Here is a 21,660-nt window from a genome sequence, read left to right as displayed (position 1 = left end):
TATAGTATGACAACACTATTGTTCAAACAACAGTAAAGACAATAGTCATGTTAATTACAGAAGCTACTATTTATGGAATGATTACTCTCTGTCAGGTATACTATAGACTATATATATATATATATATATATATATATATATATATATAAAATCTTCAATCCCCAACAAATCTCTGTATTATCTGGTGTTATCACCCCCCTTTTACACATGATAAACTGAGGCTGTCTGGGGTAAAACACCTTATTCAAGGTCATATTACTAGTAAGTGAGGTTGCCCAGTTTTCAGCCTAGTTCATTCTGACTCTAAAGCTTATACTGTTAATCACAATTTTTTATATATATATATATATATATTCACATGCATAACTAAAATATGAAAAGATTAGAAAAAACGTAAAATATAATTTAAACGTAAATAAAATTTAGCCTTGAATTTAGAATAACACTCCCCCCAAAAAAGAATCAATTGATCTAAAGACAAGCTTGGATTTGGCAAAAACTCCCGAGAAACAGATTTCAGAATAGTTTTCATCGTTCACAAAGCCCAGTAGGGACCTAGGGTGTGATGCAGCTACAGAACCACTTTCCACAATAGTTTGCTGCATTATCAGAAGAGTGTCCAAAATTAAGGAAGTAAGCATCCTACTGAATTCTGACCATGTCTTGAGTCTTGGGCTCAGTTCTAGGCTATTCAGGAAAAAAAAAAAAAGCCAGGATAAGAAAGGAAGTAAACAAGAAAAGGAGTTCATGAGGTGAACATGAATCTCCATGTTCATTCTGAAGATGAGTAGTTTCGCAAGGAACCATAGCCCTTTTTAAGTCTCTGAAGGCCGGTTCTGTAGAGTAAGGAGCAGATTTTTTTCCTTGCATGGCCACAGAAGAAACTCCAAGATCGGTCTGTGGGCCAGTAGCTAGAAGAAGCCAGATTTCAGTTCGTGAGCTAGTTTTTCTCTAATTAAAATGCTCTCTTACAATGAAATGGGCTACCTGCTCTTCAATGGAAATATTTAAGCAGAAGCTAGAGGACAACAATTAAATGTAATCCATTGCAGATGCCTATATAGTCTTCTGCCAAGTGGGATGGGCTGGTTACTAGGTGGACCCATCAGATTTGATAGTCTGGTGTTTTTTTGTTTTTTTGTTTTTTTAAATTTAATTTTATTTTAAAAGGGCCATTTTGAGTGGGGTAAAGCTTCTTCTTTCAAATAGGTAATCAGTGATTTCATCAAATAAGTTCTCAAAGTCTTTCAGTTGCAACTGGTTCTCATCTTTTCTCTCCTCAGGTGTCACCACCGTGCTTACCATGACCACCTTGAGTATCAGTGCCAGAAATTCCTTACCTAAAGTGGCATATGCGACGGCCATGGACTGGTTCATAGCCGTCTGTTATGCCTTTGTATTTTCTGCACTGATTGAATTTGCCACTGTCAACTATTTCACCAAGCGGAGTTGGGCTTGGGAAGGCAAGAAAGTACCAGAGGCCCTGGAGATGAAGGTGAGATATAGCAAAAGAGGAACTGAGAAGCACCCCCTGAGAGACCTGTATTGGGACCAGGAGTGGGCAGTCTATAGCCTGCAAGAACTGGGCAGGGCTATGTGCTATTCACTGGGGTCATCAATCCAATTCTCAACTGGAGTGCTTCTTGGCAACCTGGCATGTTGTCTAAGGGCAAAGAAAAGAGGGCAGGTATCATGGAGAATTGATGTCTTGTGGTGAAGGATCAAACCTAAATGTGATGCTGCTAGATTCAAGGGGGACCCATTGGTACTTACAAAGTCGCTCAAAGGCTTGGACTCTATCTTCAACCCAGAGTACAATCTCTAAGGCCACCTCTGCCCCTCTTTCCAGTATATTCAAATTATAGTCAAAACAAAATGATCATTTTTCCTTCTGTGTCTGCTTATTTTGTATTCTGTACCTGAGATGCTGTTTGTTTTTTCCCCTGCCTGCTAAAGACCTACTCATTCTTTAAGACTCAACTGAAATGTTACTTTCTCCATAGAGCCTTTCTGGAATCATTCACAGATTTACCTTTTCTTGAGGCATGGGTGATTCTGATATTAAAATAATTTATTTGTATTAGTTTTTGCCTTCCTCTCACTAGACTTGAACATTTTGAGGGCAGGGGCTTGTCTACATCTTATTTCTAGCTAGCCAATATCCTTGCATAGCATCTGACTCACAGTAAAAGCTGAATAAATGTTGACTGGATTGGTGCATTGATGGGAATGAAGAAGAGAGATTAAAATCATTAAACCAACTACATTGATAGGAATAAAACGTGAACACAGTGAAATCAAGATTGTTGTCCCTGGCTGCTTTAAATAAGTTCAGGTCGCTAGAACTAGGTGAAGATTATCAAAATATGCTAAGAGGAGCTGGCAAATGTGATCTCAGGACCATCCTGGTACTCCTCAAATAATCATGGAGAAGAGAAATGGTAATGATTTTTCAAATTGGGAGAAAATATGTATTGCATAGAGTACAGATTGATGAGTTGGCAAAATTTTTGAATAATTTTTACTTATTTAGATAAAATTTATTAACTCCTTGCTATAAATTATGAAGAAATAAGTGTAGTTCTACTTCCTTAATCTACTCTATCTACCATAGGATTTTTTTCGTTGGTTTTATTGTACTTAATCTAGTTGTTACCTTTGTACCCTTAAAATATATTTATTCCTCTATAACTTGGTTTATCAGCTAGGAACAGGGTCTGTTAGCCCCCCACCCACGATGAATATAAGGAAATCAGTACACCCCTACTCCTACCTCTCCTTCTCTCTACCAGTTCCTGTCATCTCCTTACTTCTGTTTGCTATACTACTATTGCTCCATTATTACGTTTTATAACACTTATATCCTTCCATGCTATTGTAAATCTTATAATTGTTCAGTCATAGTTCTACATTTAAATGGGTTCTTTTCTTAAAATCGTCCTTGTATCTATCATTTCTGTTCATTGTATATTTACATCAATTCCTTTTTTTAACTTTTAAGTTCAGGGGTACAAGTGCAGGTTTGTTATATAGGTAAGCTTATATCATATGGGTTGGCTGTATGCTGTACAGATTATTTTATCACACAGATATTAGGCCTAGTATTCATGAGTTATTTTTAATGATCCTCTCCCTCCTTCTTCCCCCCACTTTCCCAAAGGCCCCAGTATGTGTTGTTTCCCTCTATGTGTCCATATGATCTCATCATTTAGCTAACTTCTATACATTTCTTTAAGATGGTCTCATGGGAACCATATTTTCTTCTGTTTTGAATGTATAAAATCAATGTCTATTGTGTTTATACTTAAATAATAGTTGAGCTGTTGTACAATCCATGGGTCACATTCTTTCTCTGATGACTCCGTTAAGACATTAATTACAATACTCAATTGGTCATTTTCTTCCTTTTGTAACAAAGTTTGTATTAGTACCATGATAGTTAGTCTTCAATTATTACTTGAAGTTGCATTAGAGAAATTTTTTACTACCCTTGTTATGTATGGAAGTATCATTTGGGGGAGTAACTGAGAGAGTTGGCAGGATAGTAATGAGTAGCTGAGAATGAGTAGTAGAGAGTAGTTTGAGCATCACTTGTTGTCTATATAATCTCTTATGAGTAGTCTTCCCTGGAGTTGTGATTCTACTTCTGACTAGTAAGAACTTTCCCTTGTTCACAGGAAATCCCTCTATGTTGATACAGGTGTCTGTGTGCATGTCTCTGTGTGTGTTTGTGTATGTGCTTGTGCACGTGTATGCGTGTATAGTGTTATATTCTTTAATCTTCCAGTCTCTGTCTCCTCTGCCACTAAGTGGTAGTCAGAGTTCCGGGATGTTCTCATTACCAGCTTGAAAACTGATTTTATTTCAAAACAGGGATTGTTTCTTTCCTTTGTCAGGTCATGCCACACACTTTTGGGACACTATCCTTGACCAGAAATCTGGAGCAGCAGGTATCCTCAGTGTCATCTTCACCCTGATCTGATTTTCACTGCACTTCACTTTCACTTTCACTTCACTTAGGAGCCCTTACTTTTTGGGATTAAGGTTATAAAAGCTATTAAGTTTCACCAAAGATAGAGCTTTGGTTTTTATTTCTCATCTTACTGTTTTTGGTTGGTTCCAGAGAGGAAAAGTGAACAAAGATATCCTTACTCTGACATATTAAACTGGAAGTTCCCTAAAATATATTATTAAACAGATAGATATTTTAGGAGCAGTTAGCAACAATCAGTGATATACAGCTTGAGTTCACTAATAAAAAATTATATCAAACTAACCTCATGGGCATTTATCAACAGTTTATTGGACTAGTGGACCAGAAAATGTCATAGATTTTAATAAAACATTTGACTAACTTTTTAAAAATTATACCTCCATGAAGAAAAGGAAGCAGGCTGGGTGTGGTGGTGGCAGATTGCTTTAGCTCAGGAATTTGAGACCAGCCTGGGCAACATGGTAAAATACCATCTCAAAAAAAATTTAATAATTATCTGGGCGTGGGTGCACATGTCTGTAGTCCCAACTAGTCAGGAGGCTGAGGTGGGAGGATCAGCTGAGCTCGGGAAGTTTGGACTACAGTGAGCCAAAATTGCACCACTGCACTCCAGCCTGGGCAACAGAGTGAGACGATGTCAAATTAAAAAAAGAAGAGAGAGAGGAGAGAGAGAGACAGATAAAGGAAAGAAGGAAAGAAGGAAAGAAGGAAGGAAGGTGAAAAAATAGTACAATTAGGCTGATGTAGTTGGTTGACCAATTCAAATCAAATAGAATTAACTGATGGCGCTGGGTGCAGTGGCTCACACCTGTAATCCCAACACTTTGGGAGGCCAAAGCAGGCAGATCACTTGAGGTCAGGAGTTCAAGACCAGCCTGGCCAACATGGTGGAACCCCATCTCTACAAAAGTACAAAAAATAGCTGGGCATGATGGCATACTACTGGGGAGGCTGAGACAGGAGAATCACTTGAACCCGGGAGGTGGAGGTTGCAGTAAGTCGAGATTGTGCCACTGCACTCCAGCCTGGGCAACAGAGAGAGGCTCTGTCTATAAATAAATAAATAAATAAATAAACAAATAAATAAACTGATGGAATGACAGACACCAAACTGAATGGAGGTCCCTGCGGATACGCTACAGGACTTTGTCTTTGACCCTGCTTTTTCTTTTTCTTTTTTTTTTTTTTGATTTATCTTATTATTATTATTATTATACTTTAAGTTCTAGGGTACATGTGCATAACATGCAGGTTTGTTACATATGTATACTTGTGCCATGTTGGTGTGCTGCACCCATCAACTCATCAGCACCAGTCAACTCGTCATTTACATCAGGTATAACTCCCAATGCAATCCCTCCCCCCTCTCCCCTCCCCCTGATAGGCCCCGGTGTGTGATGTTCCCCTTCCCGAGTCCAAGTGATCTCATTGTTCAGTTCCCACCTATGAGTGAGAACATGCAGTGTTTGGTTTTCTGTTCTTGCGATAGTTTGCTGAGAATGATGGTTTCCAGCTGCATCCATGTCCCTACAAAGGACACAAACTCATCCTTTTTTATGGCTGCATAGTATTCCATGGTGTATATGTGCCACATTTTCTTAATCCAGTCTGTCACTGATGGACATTTGGGTTGATTCCAAGTCTTTGCTATTGTGAACAGTGCCGCAATAAACATACGTGTGCGTGTGTCTTTATAGCAGCATGATTTATAATCCTCTGGGTATATACCCAGTAATGGGATGGCTGGGTCATATGATACTTCTAGTTCTAGATCCTTGAGGAATCACCATATTGTTGCTTTTTCAAATGTTGTTATTAATGACTCAGATGAAGACATATAGGGTAGAAGACTCAAATTTATAAGCTGGTATTAATGAATATTGGTTGGGGAATGAGTATTTTCTGAATTAGGAATCAAATAGGATTTCTAATTTGAAAGGACAAGCTTAAATTAAAATATTAACATTTGCTAAATCAAATATAAATTCTTACACATAGGTACAAAAATAGATATGGGATTAAAAAGCTTAACAATTAAACATTGAAAATAAAATGCTAGGATATGAAGAAAATGCAAACTAATGTACACCTACTTTGTGGTACAACTCTTGAAAAGCTCAATTTGATTTGGGTCTGAGTTAAGAATCACCTAGAACTAGTGAGGGGATAAGCCCTTTTTATTTTGTGCTGTTGGGCCCATAATTAGAGTACACTGTTCCAGTTTGGTTACTACACTAGAGGAGGGACAAATGCCTCAGGGGGATGATTATTGCTATTTTCAGATACCTGCAAGGCTTCCATGATGTTTTATAAAAAATGAGACATATTTTTTTTTATGGCCAGCAAGAGGAGTGGAAGTGGTTTGAAGACAGAGAGAGGACTCAAATAGATTGTTAGAAACTCTAGAGCTAGACATCAGAAATGATGACCATTTCTCCATTTAAAAAGTGCTAAAACTTTAAATAGAGAGAACAAAAAGAATATTATAAAACTATTTTGCAAAGATAGTGATCTGTCTTCCTCTTTAGTCTCTCTCTATGGTCAGTCCCTTTAAGTTATCTCAAGAAGCATATTATGAGAATTGAAAAAAAGTATGGAATGCACAAAAATGGATCTCTAATGTACAGGTGCTATGCTTTGTCTGCACTGCTACAATGTGGAGCAACTAATAGTGAGATCAACAGAAAAAAACTTGAGGTGCATTGGAAGTGAAAATATTAGAATTTAATAATAACTAATTTTCTTTTTTCTTCCATTAGAGAGGCATATTAAACCTTTTTGCTTCCTAAAGCTAGAATGGGTGAGCATAAAACAGTTTTAAAATAATATAACTGATTTTAAAATTTATTTGTAATCTGTATTATGATCAGGCATTATATAAAATGTGAGAGGAAACATTATAAAGGAAAAAAAGAAGATATGGAAATAAAACCTCATTTTCTAATGAAGATAACTCACTACCCTGTAACCGCACTCTAGAAAATAGATGAACTGTGGATTTTTGATGATCAACCACATGTTTTTATCACTGCTTCCTTTGAAGATTCCGCTAAAATGGAATAAAACAGGTATAAAACCACAAGGTGAGCAGGACAAGGGATGTCAGTCAGACAAGAGATATTAACACATCTATAGAAGAATGAACATGGATGGAGGTTGTAACAACTGATTTATCAAACTGCAGTAAAACATAACCCTGGAGAAATTCAGTGTTAAGAAGCGCTAAATACAATAGAGAACAAAACAAAAGTCTGTGTACAGAGTAGTTGAGACTCCAGAGCCTGCTCAATATGTGAAATGTCTCTAGCCAGATGTATACTCTCCAGGAAAAAACAGCAGGGTTGCTCTTCTAAAGAAACTGAGCATCCCCAGAGGAAAATTTTTGCATACTAACATTTTGAAGTACCGCCTCAAAATGACCTACTTTACCTAATCATCCTAAATCACAGCCCACCAATCAACAAGCTCGGGTTAGCTACATGAGCAAACAGACATCTTCTCTGTTGCCAAATAATACTGGGATATCAAGGATCACCAATTAAAAGTTTGCAATGTGAAAGAGAATAGCAAAGATTAAAACAAAAACAAACAGGCAAACAAACTAAAAAGGAACACCTCACCTTGAAGGGAGGGGACAGACATAATTTAGGAAATTAAAGAGAATGTAATAAAAACAAAACTTTTACTTTAGATTTGTAAATATATAATATTAATAAAATAAGAACAGGATGCTATACAAAAAGAAATTAGAGAATAAGGAAGAGGTATTGAAATTAAAAAGAATTGCCAAAATAAAAATTTCAATAGAGAAGTAGGAAAATAAATGAAAGGAAATCAATCTATAAGTAGGGCATTAAAAAAAGAATGTGAAAGGAAAAGTAAGAGATCTAGGAATGAAACCAGGAAGTTCATCCAAATTTAAAAAGAAAAATTATATCAAGTATCTTTCCCAACCACAATAGTATGAAACTAGAAAGCAATAAAGAGAATAATTTTGGATAATTCACAAATACATGGAAATTAAACAACATTCTCCTGAACAACCAATAAGTCAAAGGAGAAATTAAAAGGGAAATTTAATGTATCTTGAGAAAAAAGTAGGCATACAATGTACCAAAACTTATGAGATGCAGCCAAAGCAGTTCTAAGAAGAAGGAAGGTTATAGCAAGAAACACCTACATCAAAAAAGAATAAAGATCTCAAATAAGCAATCTAACTTTATGCCTTGAGGAACCAGAAAAAGAAGAACTAAGCCCAAAGTTACTAGAAAGAAGCAAAGAATAAAGATCAGAGCAGAAATACATGAAATCAGGAATTTAAAAAACAATAGAAAAGATCATTAAAACTAAGACGTGTTTTTTTTCAAAAGATAAACAAAATAGACAAACCTTTAGACTAAGAAAAAAGAGAGAAGACTCAAATACAAAGAATAAAAAATGAAAGAGGAGATGTTAACAACTGATATCACAGAAAAACAAAGGATCATAACAGATTACTATAAACAATTATATGCCAACAAACTGATAATCTAGAAGTAATAGATAAATTCCTAGACATACATCACCTGCTAAGACTGAATCATGAGGAAATGGAATATCTGAACAGACCAATAATTAGTAAGGAGCTGAATCAGTAACAAAAAGTCTCCCATCAAAGAAAAGCCCAGGACCTGATGCCTTCACTGCTGAATTCCACCAAGCACTTAAAGAAGAACTAATACCCATCATTCTCAAATCCTTCCAAAAAAATGAAAAGGGAATACTTCCAAACTCATTTTATATGGCCAGCATTACCCTCATACCAAAGACAGGCAAATATACTACAAGAAAAGAAAATTACAGGTCAATATCCCCAATGAACAAAATAGATGTAAACATCCTCAACAAAATTCTAGCAAACCAAAGTTAACAGTACATTAAAAGAATGATTCCCCAGAACTTCTTAATAAATAAATATATGTGTGTATATGTGTGTGTGTGTGTGTGTGTGTGTGTGTGTGTGTGTGTGTGTGTAATGGCTGTAAGGGTTAAATCGTACACTTAAAAAAAATTATTCACCTTGACCAAGTGGGATTTATCCCATAGTATAACATGTGCAAATATATAAATATGCTACACCACATTAACAGAATGAAGTCCAAAACCAGTTCGTCATCTCAATAGATGCAGAAAAAGCATGACAAAATTCAACATTCTTTCATGATAAAAGAAAAACCTGTCAACTAATTAGATATACAAGAAATGTACCTCATCACAATAAAGGCCATATATGACAAACCCACAGCTAACATTATACTCAATGGTAAAAAGTTAAAAGCTTTTTCTCTAAGTTAGTAACAAGACAAGCATGTCCACTCTCACCACAGTATTGGAAGACCTATCCAGAGCAATTCAACAAGAGAAAGAAATAAAAGGTATCCAAATTGGAAAGGAAGAAGTCAAATTGTCCCTGCATATGGATGTCTGATCTTATATATAAAAAACCCTAAAGACCCTACAAAACAAACAAACAAACAAACAAACAAAAACCTGTTAGAACAGATGTGATGGCAGTCTCCTGTAGTCCCACCTACTTGGGAAGCTGAGGCAGGAGAATGTTGTGAACCCAGGAGGCGGAGCTTGCAGCAAGCTGAGATCTGCCACCACACTCCATCCCAGCCTGAGCGACAGAGCGAGACTCCGTCTCAAAAAAAAAAAAAAAAAAAAAAAAAAAAAAAAGAAAAGAAAAGAAAAGAAAAAAAGTTGAACTCACAGAAGCAGAAGGTAGAATGGTGGTTTGGTGGTTACTGGGGACTGGAAGTCAAGGGTAGTTGTTGTAGTAAAATACAAAATTTTACTTAGATAAGAATAAGTTCAAGAGATCTGTTGTACAACAAGGTGACTGTAGGTAATAGCAATGTTCTGTACTCTTGAAGACTGCTAAGAGTAGATTTTAAATGTTCTAATCACAGAAAATGATAACTGTGTGAGGCAATGCATATGTTAATTAGCTCAATATGGCCATTCCATAACGTACACATATTTCAAAACATCATTTTGTACATGATAAATATATGCAATTTCATCTGTCAATTAAAAATGAATGAATAGAAATAAAAATTATAAAAAGTGAAGTACTAAAGTGACAACTGCGCAGCAGGCAAATTTGCAAAGAAACCAGTCCAGTTTGCAGATGGATACTAGAGGGATTTATATAGTCATTTATAATGTTATCACCACTGGTTATTGATAGAACTAAAAATTTTGCTATAATTGTAGTAGAGGATTCAGGAAGGGTTACATTTGTGAAATAAATCATTATTTATCATGAAAAGACAACTGGTAGTAAGCAAAACTGGTAGCAGTATAAATATATTGTATAAAAGTATAGAAATAACTATTAGAAGTATTAATATCACCTAAGAGAATTAAAAATAAACACCTACAAGGGGCTGGACAATGGGTTTGGGTGCATTGGGGTAAGGGTTTCTTGATTTTAATAAGTTATCAACTTCAATTTTTTAAACTATGTCCATTACTACTTTAAGTTATTCAACATCAAAAATAATAAAAGGAAAGTTAAGTGAAAAAACAAATCTCAACATTTAAAAAGAGGAAAATTATTCTTAGAACCATTTGCAAAATTTATATAACTTCTTGTATAAATTTTGCAAAAAAATAGTAATGCTTGGACTCTCTTTTTTTGTTTTCAAATGGTGCTGGGAAAATTGGCTAGCCATAAGTAGAAAGCTGAAAATGGATCCTTTCCTTACTCATTATACGAAAATTAATTCAAGATGGATTAGAGACTTAAATGTTAGACCTAAAACCACAAAAACCCTAGAAGAAAACCTAGGTAATACCATTCAGGACATAGGCATGGGCAAGGACTTCATGTCTAAAACACCAAAAGCAACGGCAACAAAAGCCAAAATTGACAAATGGGATCTTATTAAACTAAAGAGCTTCTGCACAGCAAAAGAAACTACCATCAGAGTGAACAGGAAACCTGCAGAATGGGAGAAAATTTTTGCAATCTACTCATCTGACAAAGGGCTAATATCCAGAACCTATAAAGAACTCAATCAAATTTACAAGAAAAAAACAAACAACCCCATCAAAAAGTGGGCAAAGGATATGAACAGACACTTCTCAAAAGAAGACATTCATACAGCCAACAGACACATGAAAAACTGCTCATCATCACTGGCCATCAGAGAAATGCAAATCAAAACCACAATGAGATATCATCTCACACCAGTTAGAATGGCAATTAATAAAAAATCAGGAAAGAACAGGTGCTGGAGAGGCTGTGGAGAAATAGAAACACTTTTACACTGTTGGTGGGACTGTAAACTAGTTCAACCATTGTGGAAAACAGTGTGGTGATTCCTCAAGGATCTAGAACTCGAAACACCATTAGATGCAGCCATCCCATTACTGGGGATATACCCAAAGGATTATAAGTCATGCTGCTGTAAAGACACATGCACAAGTATGTTTATTGCAGCACTATTCACGATAGCAAAGACTTGGAATCAACCCAAATGTCCATCAGTGACAGACTGGATTAAGAAAATGTGGCACATATACACCATGGAATACTATGCAGCCATAAAAAAGGATGAGTTCGTGTCCTTTGTAGAGACATGGATGCAGCTGGAAACCATCATTCTCAGCAAACTATCGCAAGAATAGAAAACCAAATACCGCATGTTCTCATTCATAGGTGGGAATTGAACAATGAGATCACTGGGACACAGGAAGGGCAACATCACACACTGAGGCCTATTGTGGGGAGGGGACGGGGGGAGGAATAGCATTAGGAGATATACCTAATGTAAATGACGAGTTAATGGGTGCAGCACACCAACATGGCACATGTATACATATGTAACAAACATGCACGTTGTGCACATGTACCCTAGAACTTAGAGTATATTAAAAAAAGAAAATAAAAAGAGGAAAATTATTCTTAGAACCATTTGCAAAATTTGTATAACTTGTATAAATTTTGCAAAAAAGAAATAATGCTTGGACTCTATTTTTTTATTTTGAAATGCTCCAGAATAAAATTTTATCTTTTTTACATTGGAGAAAACATTCACATTCTCTTTAAACCTTGGAAAAGCTTAGTTTCTTGTCCTTAATGGCTTTTGAGTCTATGGGTCATTCCTGCAATTGTAGCCACAAGTCAAGTCACCCTTTGGTATTTCTTTGTTGGGTAAATAACATTCAATATGGGTTAAGTTTTACTCTTAAACTGGTGGTTTTCCTACCTTGCTCTGCAGTAGGTATAAGTGGCCTGACAGTAATCATAGTCTCGATTGAAATACACACACACACACACACACACACACACACACACACACACACGGCAATTATTTCTGGAATACCTGTGGCATGCAAAACTAAACCACATGGTCCCAGCACGCAGGAGCTAATGGTCTAAGAAAAGTAAGGCATATATCCATATATATATACACACATATACAGACAGAGCACTGATATAGGACCAAATGCTGAGTGTCACAGGAGAGATAAATCCAAAATGCTTCCTCTCTATTTTGTTCTGTTTACCTTACTGAACACTTGACTGTTTCCTAAAAAATCTACTGCCCTTGCAAGTGGAAGCCACTCCTTCATTCCCTCCTGCTGCTTCCAGGCCACTGTTTACTCCTTTACTTCATGCAAAAAGTTTCGTCCTTTGATGTTCACTTCATCTGGCTTTATCACTCTATTTTTCTTCATCTTGCTCAACTTACCAATATTACTGTATTCTCTCATTACTGTATTCATTTCATATATAGGATTTCTACAACCAGTTCACTTTATTTGCAACTGCCCCAAGTTCTCTCTTTGTTTTTCAGTTGGATGACTCCTCTGACATCATAAACTAGAATTGAGCCTATTAAATGAGGTCTGGATTGTCCCATTTACCAGGCACTGCTACTGTTTCCAGGACTAGGCAAAGGTTTCAGAAATGAACCAATCTAACTGCCTGTATATTTGTTCTAGTGTTTTGTTTTTGTTTTCGTTTTTTGTTGTTTTTTTCTTGTTTTGTTTTTTCAGAAAAACTGACAGTAAGTCAGCTAATTGTGTTAGTATTTTTGGAACTGTTACTTGACATCAGAAGAGTTTTGTAATGAAAGTTGTGGACACACGAGGCCATATGTTCCACAGGGCTCGCCTCCATGTCATCCTTGGTCAATACCCAAATTGTAGTTTTCTCTATGGTTATTTATCCTCCCCTCACTTATCCTTATCCTCTTCTGTGTTTTTTTTTTCTTGACTTATTCTCCTACTCCTCATAAACTGTCCCTCACTTCCCTCAGGAACTCCTGTTCATGGGAAGACAGAACATTCTGCACCAGAAGCTTCTTCACTGAATGACCCATCCACCTCCTGTTTTAACTGACATGTGATTCTCAGTTGAGACTTCCTTCCAACTGCTTTCCTGCTTGGTAGAAGCTGTTAATCTGATTCCCATTTTCCAGAAGTGTAGTTTACATCATCTTAATCCCCAGTACTGCTTTCAGACCATTACTCTCTCACTCTTTTACATTAAAGATGTCTTCATTGAAGTGTCAACTCCTCACTTGGATTCTCATACATCAGGATTTCCTGTTTTTCTTGTTCATCCTTGGTATTTTCTTTGCACTATCGTTGTCTTCTTTCCAGCACTAAACGTTAGACCATTTCAGGACAGATCAGTCAGATCTGCAGACCAGTCAGCAGTCAGATCTCTTTTTTATTTTCTGATTCTGTACTCACTTCTCAAGCGACCTCATTCAATCCCAAGACATTGAATCAATGGCCATCTAGAGGCGAACAACTCCCAAATATGTATCTCTAGCCCAGACCTTTCCCCTGAGCTGCAGACTGATATATGTAACTGTGTACGTCTCTATTAGGATTATATTCCTATTGGGATGTCTGATAAAAATGTAATTCTTATATCCAAACACAACTCCTCCTCTTCCCCCTAAACCTGCTCTTCTTCAAGTCTTCCCAGCACAGCCAATAATGTCACTATTCTTCCAGACGCTCAGGTCAAAAACCTGGAATCCATTCTTAATTCTTTTGTTTTTCTCACCTGCCCCCCACTCTGCTCTCAGAAAATCCAAACCTAACTCATCAGCAAGTCCTGACTCCTCTACATTCACAATATAACTTGAATCTGTCTACTTTTCTCCATATCTAACATTCAACACACCACACCTCTCACTAGCCTCATTAGGACTAACATCCTAATTTTAGTCCTCTGCTTTCATGGCTACAAATCTGTTCTCTGCCCAACAGTAGGGGAGATCAATTAAAATAGTAAATTATAAAAATTCTGCTCCAAGTATTTTAATGGCTTCCCACTACATTTAGATCAAATTCCATTATTCTTACCATGGTGCTCAAAACCTTCCAGGATCTTGTCCTTAGATCTATGATGGTACCTTTTAGCATCTTTTTTGAATTTTCATTCACTCCACTCACTCATCCCATAGTGGCCTCCTTGATGATTCTTTTTATTTATTTATTTATGTGTTTGTTTGTTTATTATTTATTTATTTATGAGATGGAGACTCGCTCTGTCACCCTGGCTGGAGTACAGTGGCACAACCTCTGCTCACTGCAACCTCCATCTCCTGGGTTCAAGCGATTCTCCTGCCTCAGCCTCCTGAGCAGCTGGGACTATAGGCATGTACCACCGTGCTCGTCTAATTTTTTTGTATTTTTAGTAGAGATGGGGTTTCACCGTGTTAGCCAGGATGGTCTCCATCTGACCTCATGATCTGCCCGCCCCAGCCTCCCAAAGTGCCTGGATTACAGGCATGAGCCACCACGCCCAGCCTCCTTGATGATTCTTGACGAATCACTTTCATTCCAAGCCCAGGTACTTTGTCATTACCATTCTTTATGAAATGTTTATTGTTGAGATCTTTTCACAACTTGCTTTCTTATTTTGTTCAGGTCTCTACTTACCTTCTCAGGCAGACCTTCTCTCACTAGCATTCATCATCTTTTTCTTCACTGCCCTGCTTTATGTGCTTCCATGATAATTCTTACCTCCTGACATTACATTGCTTTATGTATTTGTTTGCTTCTATGTTTATTACATGTCCTCCCTCCCCCTCACTGGAATGTGAACTCCTTTAGGGCAGGAGCTGTGTTTTACCACTTATTCCTGCACCCCAACCACCTAGCACAGAATCTGTCACATTGTAGACACAGAAAATATTAAATAAATGGATGATTTCCTATGTTTTCCTTGCTTCTCTATTCAGCATAGGTACCGTAGTGTATCACTGCAGTCACTCACCAGCACTCTTGACCTCCCTAGTCACTTCAATCCAAGTCCTCTATTTCTCTCTGAAAAAAAAAAAAATCCATTGCTATCGATGGGTTGGTGACATTAATGAGTGTATTTTTGAATTCTGCTGTTCCTTCAACCTATGCCTGCAGTTACTCTCTGTCCCTAATTAGTTCTGTCTTCTTTATCCTACAAAATCTGGTTTAAATCAGCCAGGCGCGGTGGCTCATGCCTGTAATCCCAGCACTTTGGCAAGCCAAGAATTGAGTACAGATTCAGAAAAAAACACCTGAGGTCAGGAGTTCAAGACCAGCCTGACCAAATGGAGAAACCCCCTTCTCTACTAAAAATACAAAATTAGCCAGGGATTGGGCTGGGGGTGGTGGCACATGCCTGTAATCCTAGCTACTCAGGAGGCTGACGAAAGAGAATTGCTTGAACCCGGGAGGCAGAGATTGCAGTGAGCCAAGATCACGCCATTGCACTCCAGCCTGGTCAACAAGAGCGAAATTCCATCTCAAAAAAAAAAAAAAAAAAAAAAAAAAAAAAAAAATACACACACACACACACACACATACATACATATATTCTAGTTTAAATCTTTACTATTTATTTTACCTTCCTCATGGGGAATGTAGAAGCCATTGTATGAGATTTCCCTCAACCTACTGGGCTCCTTTCTCTCCACCAAAATATAGATGGTATCTAATCTCATCCACTCTTTCCTTCTCAGCTGTGATCTAGACCTGGGAAATTCCACACTTATGCTCTAGATAACCCCCTCCCCCCGCCTTTTCAGGAAGGTGGTACAAGTGATTATTTTTCTTTCATCTGCATTTTCTCTCCTTTCCATTGACTTACTTGACCTTTCCAAATTCTTTCTTCTCTTGAACTCCCTTGATTCGTTATTTATGCCCCTCTGAATGTTTCTAATTTGTGCCTTCTCCCTTATATTTTAATTCTCTCTTATTTTAATTAACCTTCCTCATTAAACTAGATTTCCTGAGGGTAGGGTCTCTGATTTATCATATGTGTGTGTGTGTGTGTGTGTATACACATAATGGTAAATATATATAACCTTAACCAATTTGAATTGTGTAGTTCAGTCCCATTAAATACATTCACATTGCTATGTAGTCTCCTGAACCCTTTTCATCTTGCAAAACTGGAAATCTGTATTCATTAAACAACAACTCCCCATTCCTTTCTGCCCTAGCCCCTGGCACCCACCATTATGCTTTCTGTCTCTATGAATTTGCTACTCTAGATATGTCATAGAAGTGAAATCACATAATAATTATCCTTTTGTGACTGGCTTATTTCATTCAGCAACCTCAAGATTCATGTCTGTTGTAGTATGTATCAGAATTTCCTTCCTTTGTGAGGTTGAATAATTGTGAATGGAATGAATTCATTGTGTGTGTATATCACATTTTGTTTATTGTTCTCTCAATGGACGCTTGGATTGCTTCCACCATTTGTCTATTGGGAGTAATGAAGCTATGAACATGGGTATGCAAATATCTCTTTGAGACCCTGCTTATAATTTGGGGATATATACTCAGAAGTGGAGCAGCTGAATCATATAGTGATTCTGTTTGTAAGTTTTTGAGGAACCATCACAACATTTTCCATAGTGGTTGCACCATTTTACATTCCCAATAGTGCACAAGGGTTTCAATTTCTCCATATCCTTGCCAACACTTGATATTTTCTGGGGTTTTTTTGGTAGTACCCATCATAATGTGAGGTGGGGTCTCATTGCTTTGATTTGCATTTCTGATTAGTGATGTTTAGCATATTTTCATGTGATTTTTGGCCATTTGTAAATCTTTTTTGGAGATATGTCTACTCAAGTTCTTTGCCCATTTTTAAATTGCCCCATTTTAAATTGAGTTGTTTGGGTTTTTGTTGCTGGTTTTATTCATCTGTGAATCCCACATAGCATATATTCCATTGCTTTGCTCCACTTCTGCCCCACGGGCTCAGAAAAGCTGAGCACCTGCAAGGGGGTTGACACAGAGGCACTGGACCATGTAAGTATATACTCTGAGGTTCTAGTTGAGTTTCACCTTTAGAGACAATTGACAGAAGTATCATCGGAGGAAGACTTGAGTGGGACATGCATTTCTCTATAAAAGTTTTCATTGCCTCATCACAAACCCACTAGATTTTTAGAAGTAAAGGCGTTCTTGTTCTGGATTCAAACTCCTTGCGAAATTTGGAGAAGTCAACTTCCACTTTTTGGTTAGGAAATTGCCCTAGGCTGAACTTTGGAGACATGCTGTCTATGCATCAAAGGTCAAGACTCAGGGGAAACAAACAAGAAGTCATACTGATAATCTTCAATAGTGGGTATTTTTTCATTCAGTAAACATCCATCATTTGCCTAAGAGCCAGATACTTGGCTAAGGGATAGGAATAGAATGACAATTCGGTCAAAGTTAAGTCATCTCAGTCTGTATATATCAAGGAGAATTACTGGAAAACTAGGTGTAGAAATGGGTAAATATTACCATTAATCTATGGCTTGTTTTCCTATTTTCTTGAAACTCAAATTTTGCCTTGATTTCCTTCTTTAATGATTTAGGTAAAAAATTGTAGTGGCTGATTAAAATGTGTCATGTTGAAAATGGTGGAAGAAATTAAAAGGTAATTTTCCCTTACTACTTAAAAAATCTGTGATTAACTTGATTGCTACTTCTCCCCATCTATAGAACATAAAGTGCTTATGGAGCTAAAAAAAAGTATTCATTGTTCAGAATCATTGTTTCAGAGACTTGGTCATAGCCAGTTTATAAGACGGTTAAGTGGAATGACATATGTAAAAGCTTCTAGAAAAGTCAGGGCAATATTTTCTTTCCTTTCTTTTGTCTTTTCTTTCTTTTCTATAATTTTTGGTCTACCCATGAGAAAAGAGTTTACTAAGCAAATTAATGAGCAAGTTGGCAAACAAGTAAAGCACCCTTTTATTTAATAGCAAAGACATTTAGCAGCAGGACTCTATTCACACAATGAATTTGCTAATTATAAATGAGTCCCATGTAGTATTTAAATAATTTACAAGGTTTTTAGAAACCTTAGAGTTCTGTCCCCCTTCCACTTGTAACAATGTGATTGCAATCCCCAAGGAGAAATAATATTGCTTTCAAATATCCTATTAGTCAGACTGTTCAATTTACGTAAACCAACATCCTCTCATCTGTCGCATTTCCCCTCCATGACTGAAAACACTGAGGCCAAAATAAGCAGACAGAGCAAGAGAGCATAGCATATAAGGCCTTTCAAGGACTTGCTGCTGCCTGTTTTACACAGCCTCAGTTTCTGCAACTCTTTGCCATGCACACTGTGGCCCAGCCTCGGTAAACTTCTTGTCAACTCAAAAAACAGTGCCCTTGGCCAGGTGTAGTGACTTGCACATGTAATCCCAGTGCTTTTGGAAGCCAAGGTGGGAGGATCACCTGAAGCCAGGATTACAAGACCAGCCTGGGCAACATAGTGAGATGTCATCTCTAAAGTAAAAAAGAAAAAAATTAACTGGGCATGGTGGCACACGCCTGTAGTCCCACCTACTCAGGAGCCTGAGGCAGGAGAATCACTTGAGCCCAGGAGTTCAAGACTGTAGTGAACTATGTTCACACCAAGGCTCACCAGCCCAGGTGACAGAGCAAGACCCATGTCTCTAAAATAAATAAATAAAAAGGCCTTGGCTTATGTACTGGCCTTTGCCACATGCTCATCTGATGAGCTCCTGCTCATCTTTTGTGACCCAGACCATAAACTTCATTGCCTTCTCTGAGCCACCTTTTCCAATGCCAGCAGGTACTTTGTCCCTCCTTTGACCGAATTCCCACAGCACTTGGTGCAGATCTTTGAGAAGTCTGATCACATTCAATGGCAATGATGTGCTTAAAAGGCTTTCTCCCACACCCGAGTGTGAGCTCCTGGAAGACAGGGACTCATGTTTTACCCTTTCCATTTATCTCTAAGTACCTAGCATAGTCCTTGGCCCAGTAAGCATTCAGTAAATATTGGGGAAAAGTTATTAGGATCACAATAGTAAATGGCAGTTAGGTATAAAGGAGAAAAAATAAGAATGATGGGGACTCTGAAGTTAAGAAGAAAGGGCATATGAAGAGATTAGGAGACAAGGGGTCAGCAAGAGAGGATGGAAATAGAGGAACACACAAAGAAAGCAAGTAGGAAGTGAAGGAATAAAGAAGTGAAGCCTGGGTTCTGGGAAGCAAAGTAACATCAAGGATGGACTCATGAGGTGTGTGAAATTAGGGCATTTCTGAAGCTCATCTATACCCACTTTTCCCTAGAGCAAACTGGGATGGAAAGAAGAAAAGGCCAGAGTGAGGAATGAGGCAGCAAACCATCTATAGACCATGAGCTAGGCCACCGCATTTGGCATGGGGTTGGGGCTGGCCTCCTCCCCTGGCCCCTCCTGTTCTTCAGCTTCTCAATTCGTATCCAGGCCTAAGCGTTGTCTCCTATTCTCTCTTCTGCACCAGGGGAGGCCCAGTGAGGCTCTCTGTATACACAAGTTCATACTGTATATGAGAGCAAATTGGCATGTGGGTGTGCTTTCTTCCCACTGGGTGAGTTTCTTTCACTCTTAAAAAATAAGCACAAAGGGCAGTGACATAGCAGCTCCCCATCTATCTCTGCCTTTGTTATGTCAGAGAGTCTTTTACATAGCTAGGTGGAAAGCCTTGGCCTGCTCCTGAGCTTGCTGAACAGTTACACTGTATGAAGGGTTGTAATGTTGTTGTAATGGTGCATGTCAACATGCCATGGTATATATTGTCTTTATGACAAAATGACTTTTCAGACTCACCAAGCTCTCTTCCTCACAGGAGATGTGTCACTTGATGGTCACGGCCTTTTGGAGTTAATCCTCGGGTAACCAAAAAGTGTCTGGGGCCTATAGAAAGCAGCACAGTGCAGCCCTGGATAAAAATCTCTTACCAGATTGCAAGTTAGGCTCTGCCATTTTGTCTGAGGCTGTTTTCTCATCTGTCAAATGAGAGTAATCTCATCCACCTACCTCATAGGGGTTGCTCTGAGGATCAAATTACATGATATATAAGATTCTACATGTAACAAACGTTCCACAGTTTATTGGCAATTTCTAGCTCCATTCTCTCATCTGATCCTCTAAACAATCCTGAAAATTATTTTGATCCTCATTTTACAGATGAAGAAACTGAGACATGAAGAGGAAAAGTGACTTAGCCAAAGCGACATAGCTAGTAAGCCAGGGTGATCCACATTTCCTGTTTTCATACACATCTTCAGTTATTCCTTGACACAAACCTGGCTACTAGTGCTATTGGCTACATGGCCCCTGTTTCTTAACTTCCCTCATGGCTCCTCCTCCCTGTAGCCTCTGAAGGTTCTCTGTGTAATGAATTAATTAGCTTTGTTTTTTTCTCCCTTTCTCCCCCTCTTTTTCCCGGCCTCTAGAAGAAAACACCAGCAGCCCCAGCAAAGAAAACCAGCACCACCTTCAACATCGTGGGAACCACCTATCCCATCAACCTGGCCAAGGACACTGAATTTTCCACCATCTCCAAGGGCGCTGCTCCCAGTGCCTCCTCAACCCCAACAATCATTGCTTCACCCAAGGCCACCTACGTGCAGGACAGCCCAACTGAGACCAAGACCTACAACAGTGTCAGCAAGGTTGACAAAATTTCCCGCATCATCTTTCCTGTGCTCTTTGCCATATTCAATCTGGTCTACTGGGCCACGTATGTCAACCGAGAGTCAGCTATCAAGGGCATGATCCGCAAACAGTAGATAGTGGTGGCAGTGCAGCAACCAGAGCACTGTATACCCTGTGAAGCATCCAGGCACCCAAACCCCGGGGCTCCCCTTCATGTATTTCAGGATTCTTCTTTTTACCCCTCTACCAAGCTGTGACTCTCAATTCATATTTATGAATCTCTATGAAAAAGAAACTACAGAAAAATTACTTGTCCCTCCAATATTGCTCAGTATAACCCCATCAAAGCCAAACACTGCCATTTGTCCAGTTGCTCATTTTAGTCTGCCAGTCTCCCCTAGCTGAGGGCACTGCATGTATTTTATTGCACTCTGCCCACTGCAAAAAGAACAAGAGATTCTACTCTCTATAGTGGAAGCCTTGGCTGTTTGAGAGGCCCAGAACAAGGAGAATTGTTGACTGGCCATCTAGATCAGATGATTCTAACTTACTAGGCAGCCAGGTTGGGCCATGCCATGTGATCCTGCGTGCCACCTCCCCTGCCTTCAGCAAGGCCTACTAGGCATAAGTACTGATAGCAAAGTTGGGAGTCAATTCTATACCCCCAACCCATTTCTTAGTTTGGAAATCAGTGGGGACAATTGGTAC

The 21,660-nt window shown here is 38.2% G+C and overlaps 1 protein-coding gene across 3 annotated transcripts in view; it reads left to right on the top strand.

The window, feature by feature from the left end:
- GABRA3 (gamma-aminobutyric acid type A receptor subunit alpha3) overlaps positions 1-21,247 on the top strand; it is a 289,983-nt gene extending 268,736 nt beyond the window's left edge. For all 3 annotated transcript variants that reach the window (XM_045383325.3, XM_005594853.5, XM_005594854.5), the window contains 2 exons: positions 1,284-1,495; positions 20,751-21,247. In XM_045383325.3, the coding sequence (XP_045239260.1) occupies positions 1,284-1,495; positions 20,751-21,086 (548 nt within the window). In that variant the 3' untranslated portion in view covers positions 21,087-21,247. The remainder of the gene's footprint in view (positions 1-1,283; positions 1,496-20,750) is intronic.
- The last annotated feature ends 413 nt before the right edge of the window (positions 21,248-21,660 follow it).

The sequence above is a fragment of the Macaca fascicularis genome, chromosome X (genome assembly GCF_037993035.2).
Source record: "Macaca fascicularis isolate 582-1 chromosome X, T2T-MFA8v1.1".
Taxonomy (NCBI): domain Eukaryota; kingdom Metazoa; phylum Chordata; class Mammalia; order Primates; family Cercopithecidae; genus Macaca; species Macaca fascicularis.
Note: the sequence above shows the minus strand (reverse complement) of the source record. Positions and strands in the feature narration are given on the sequence as shown.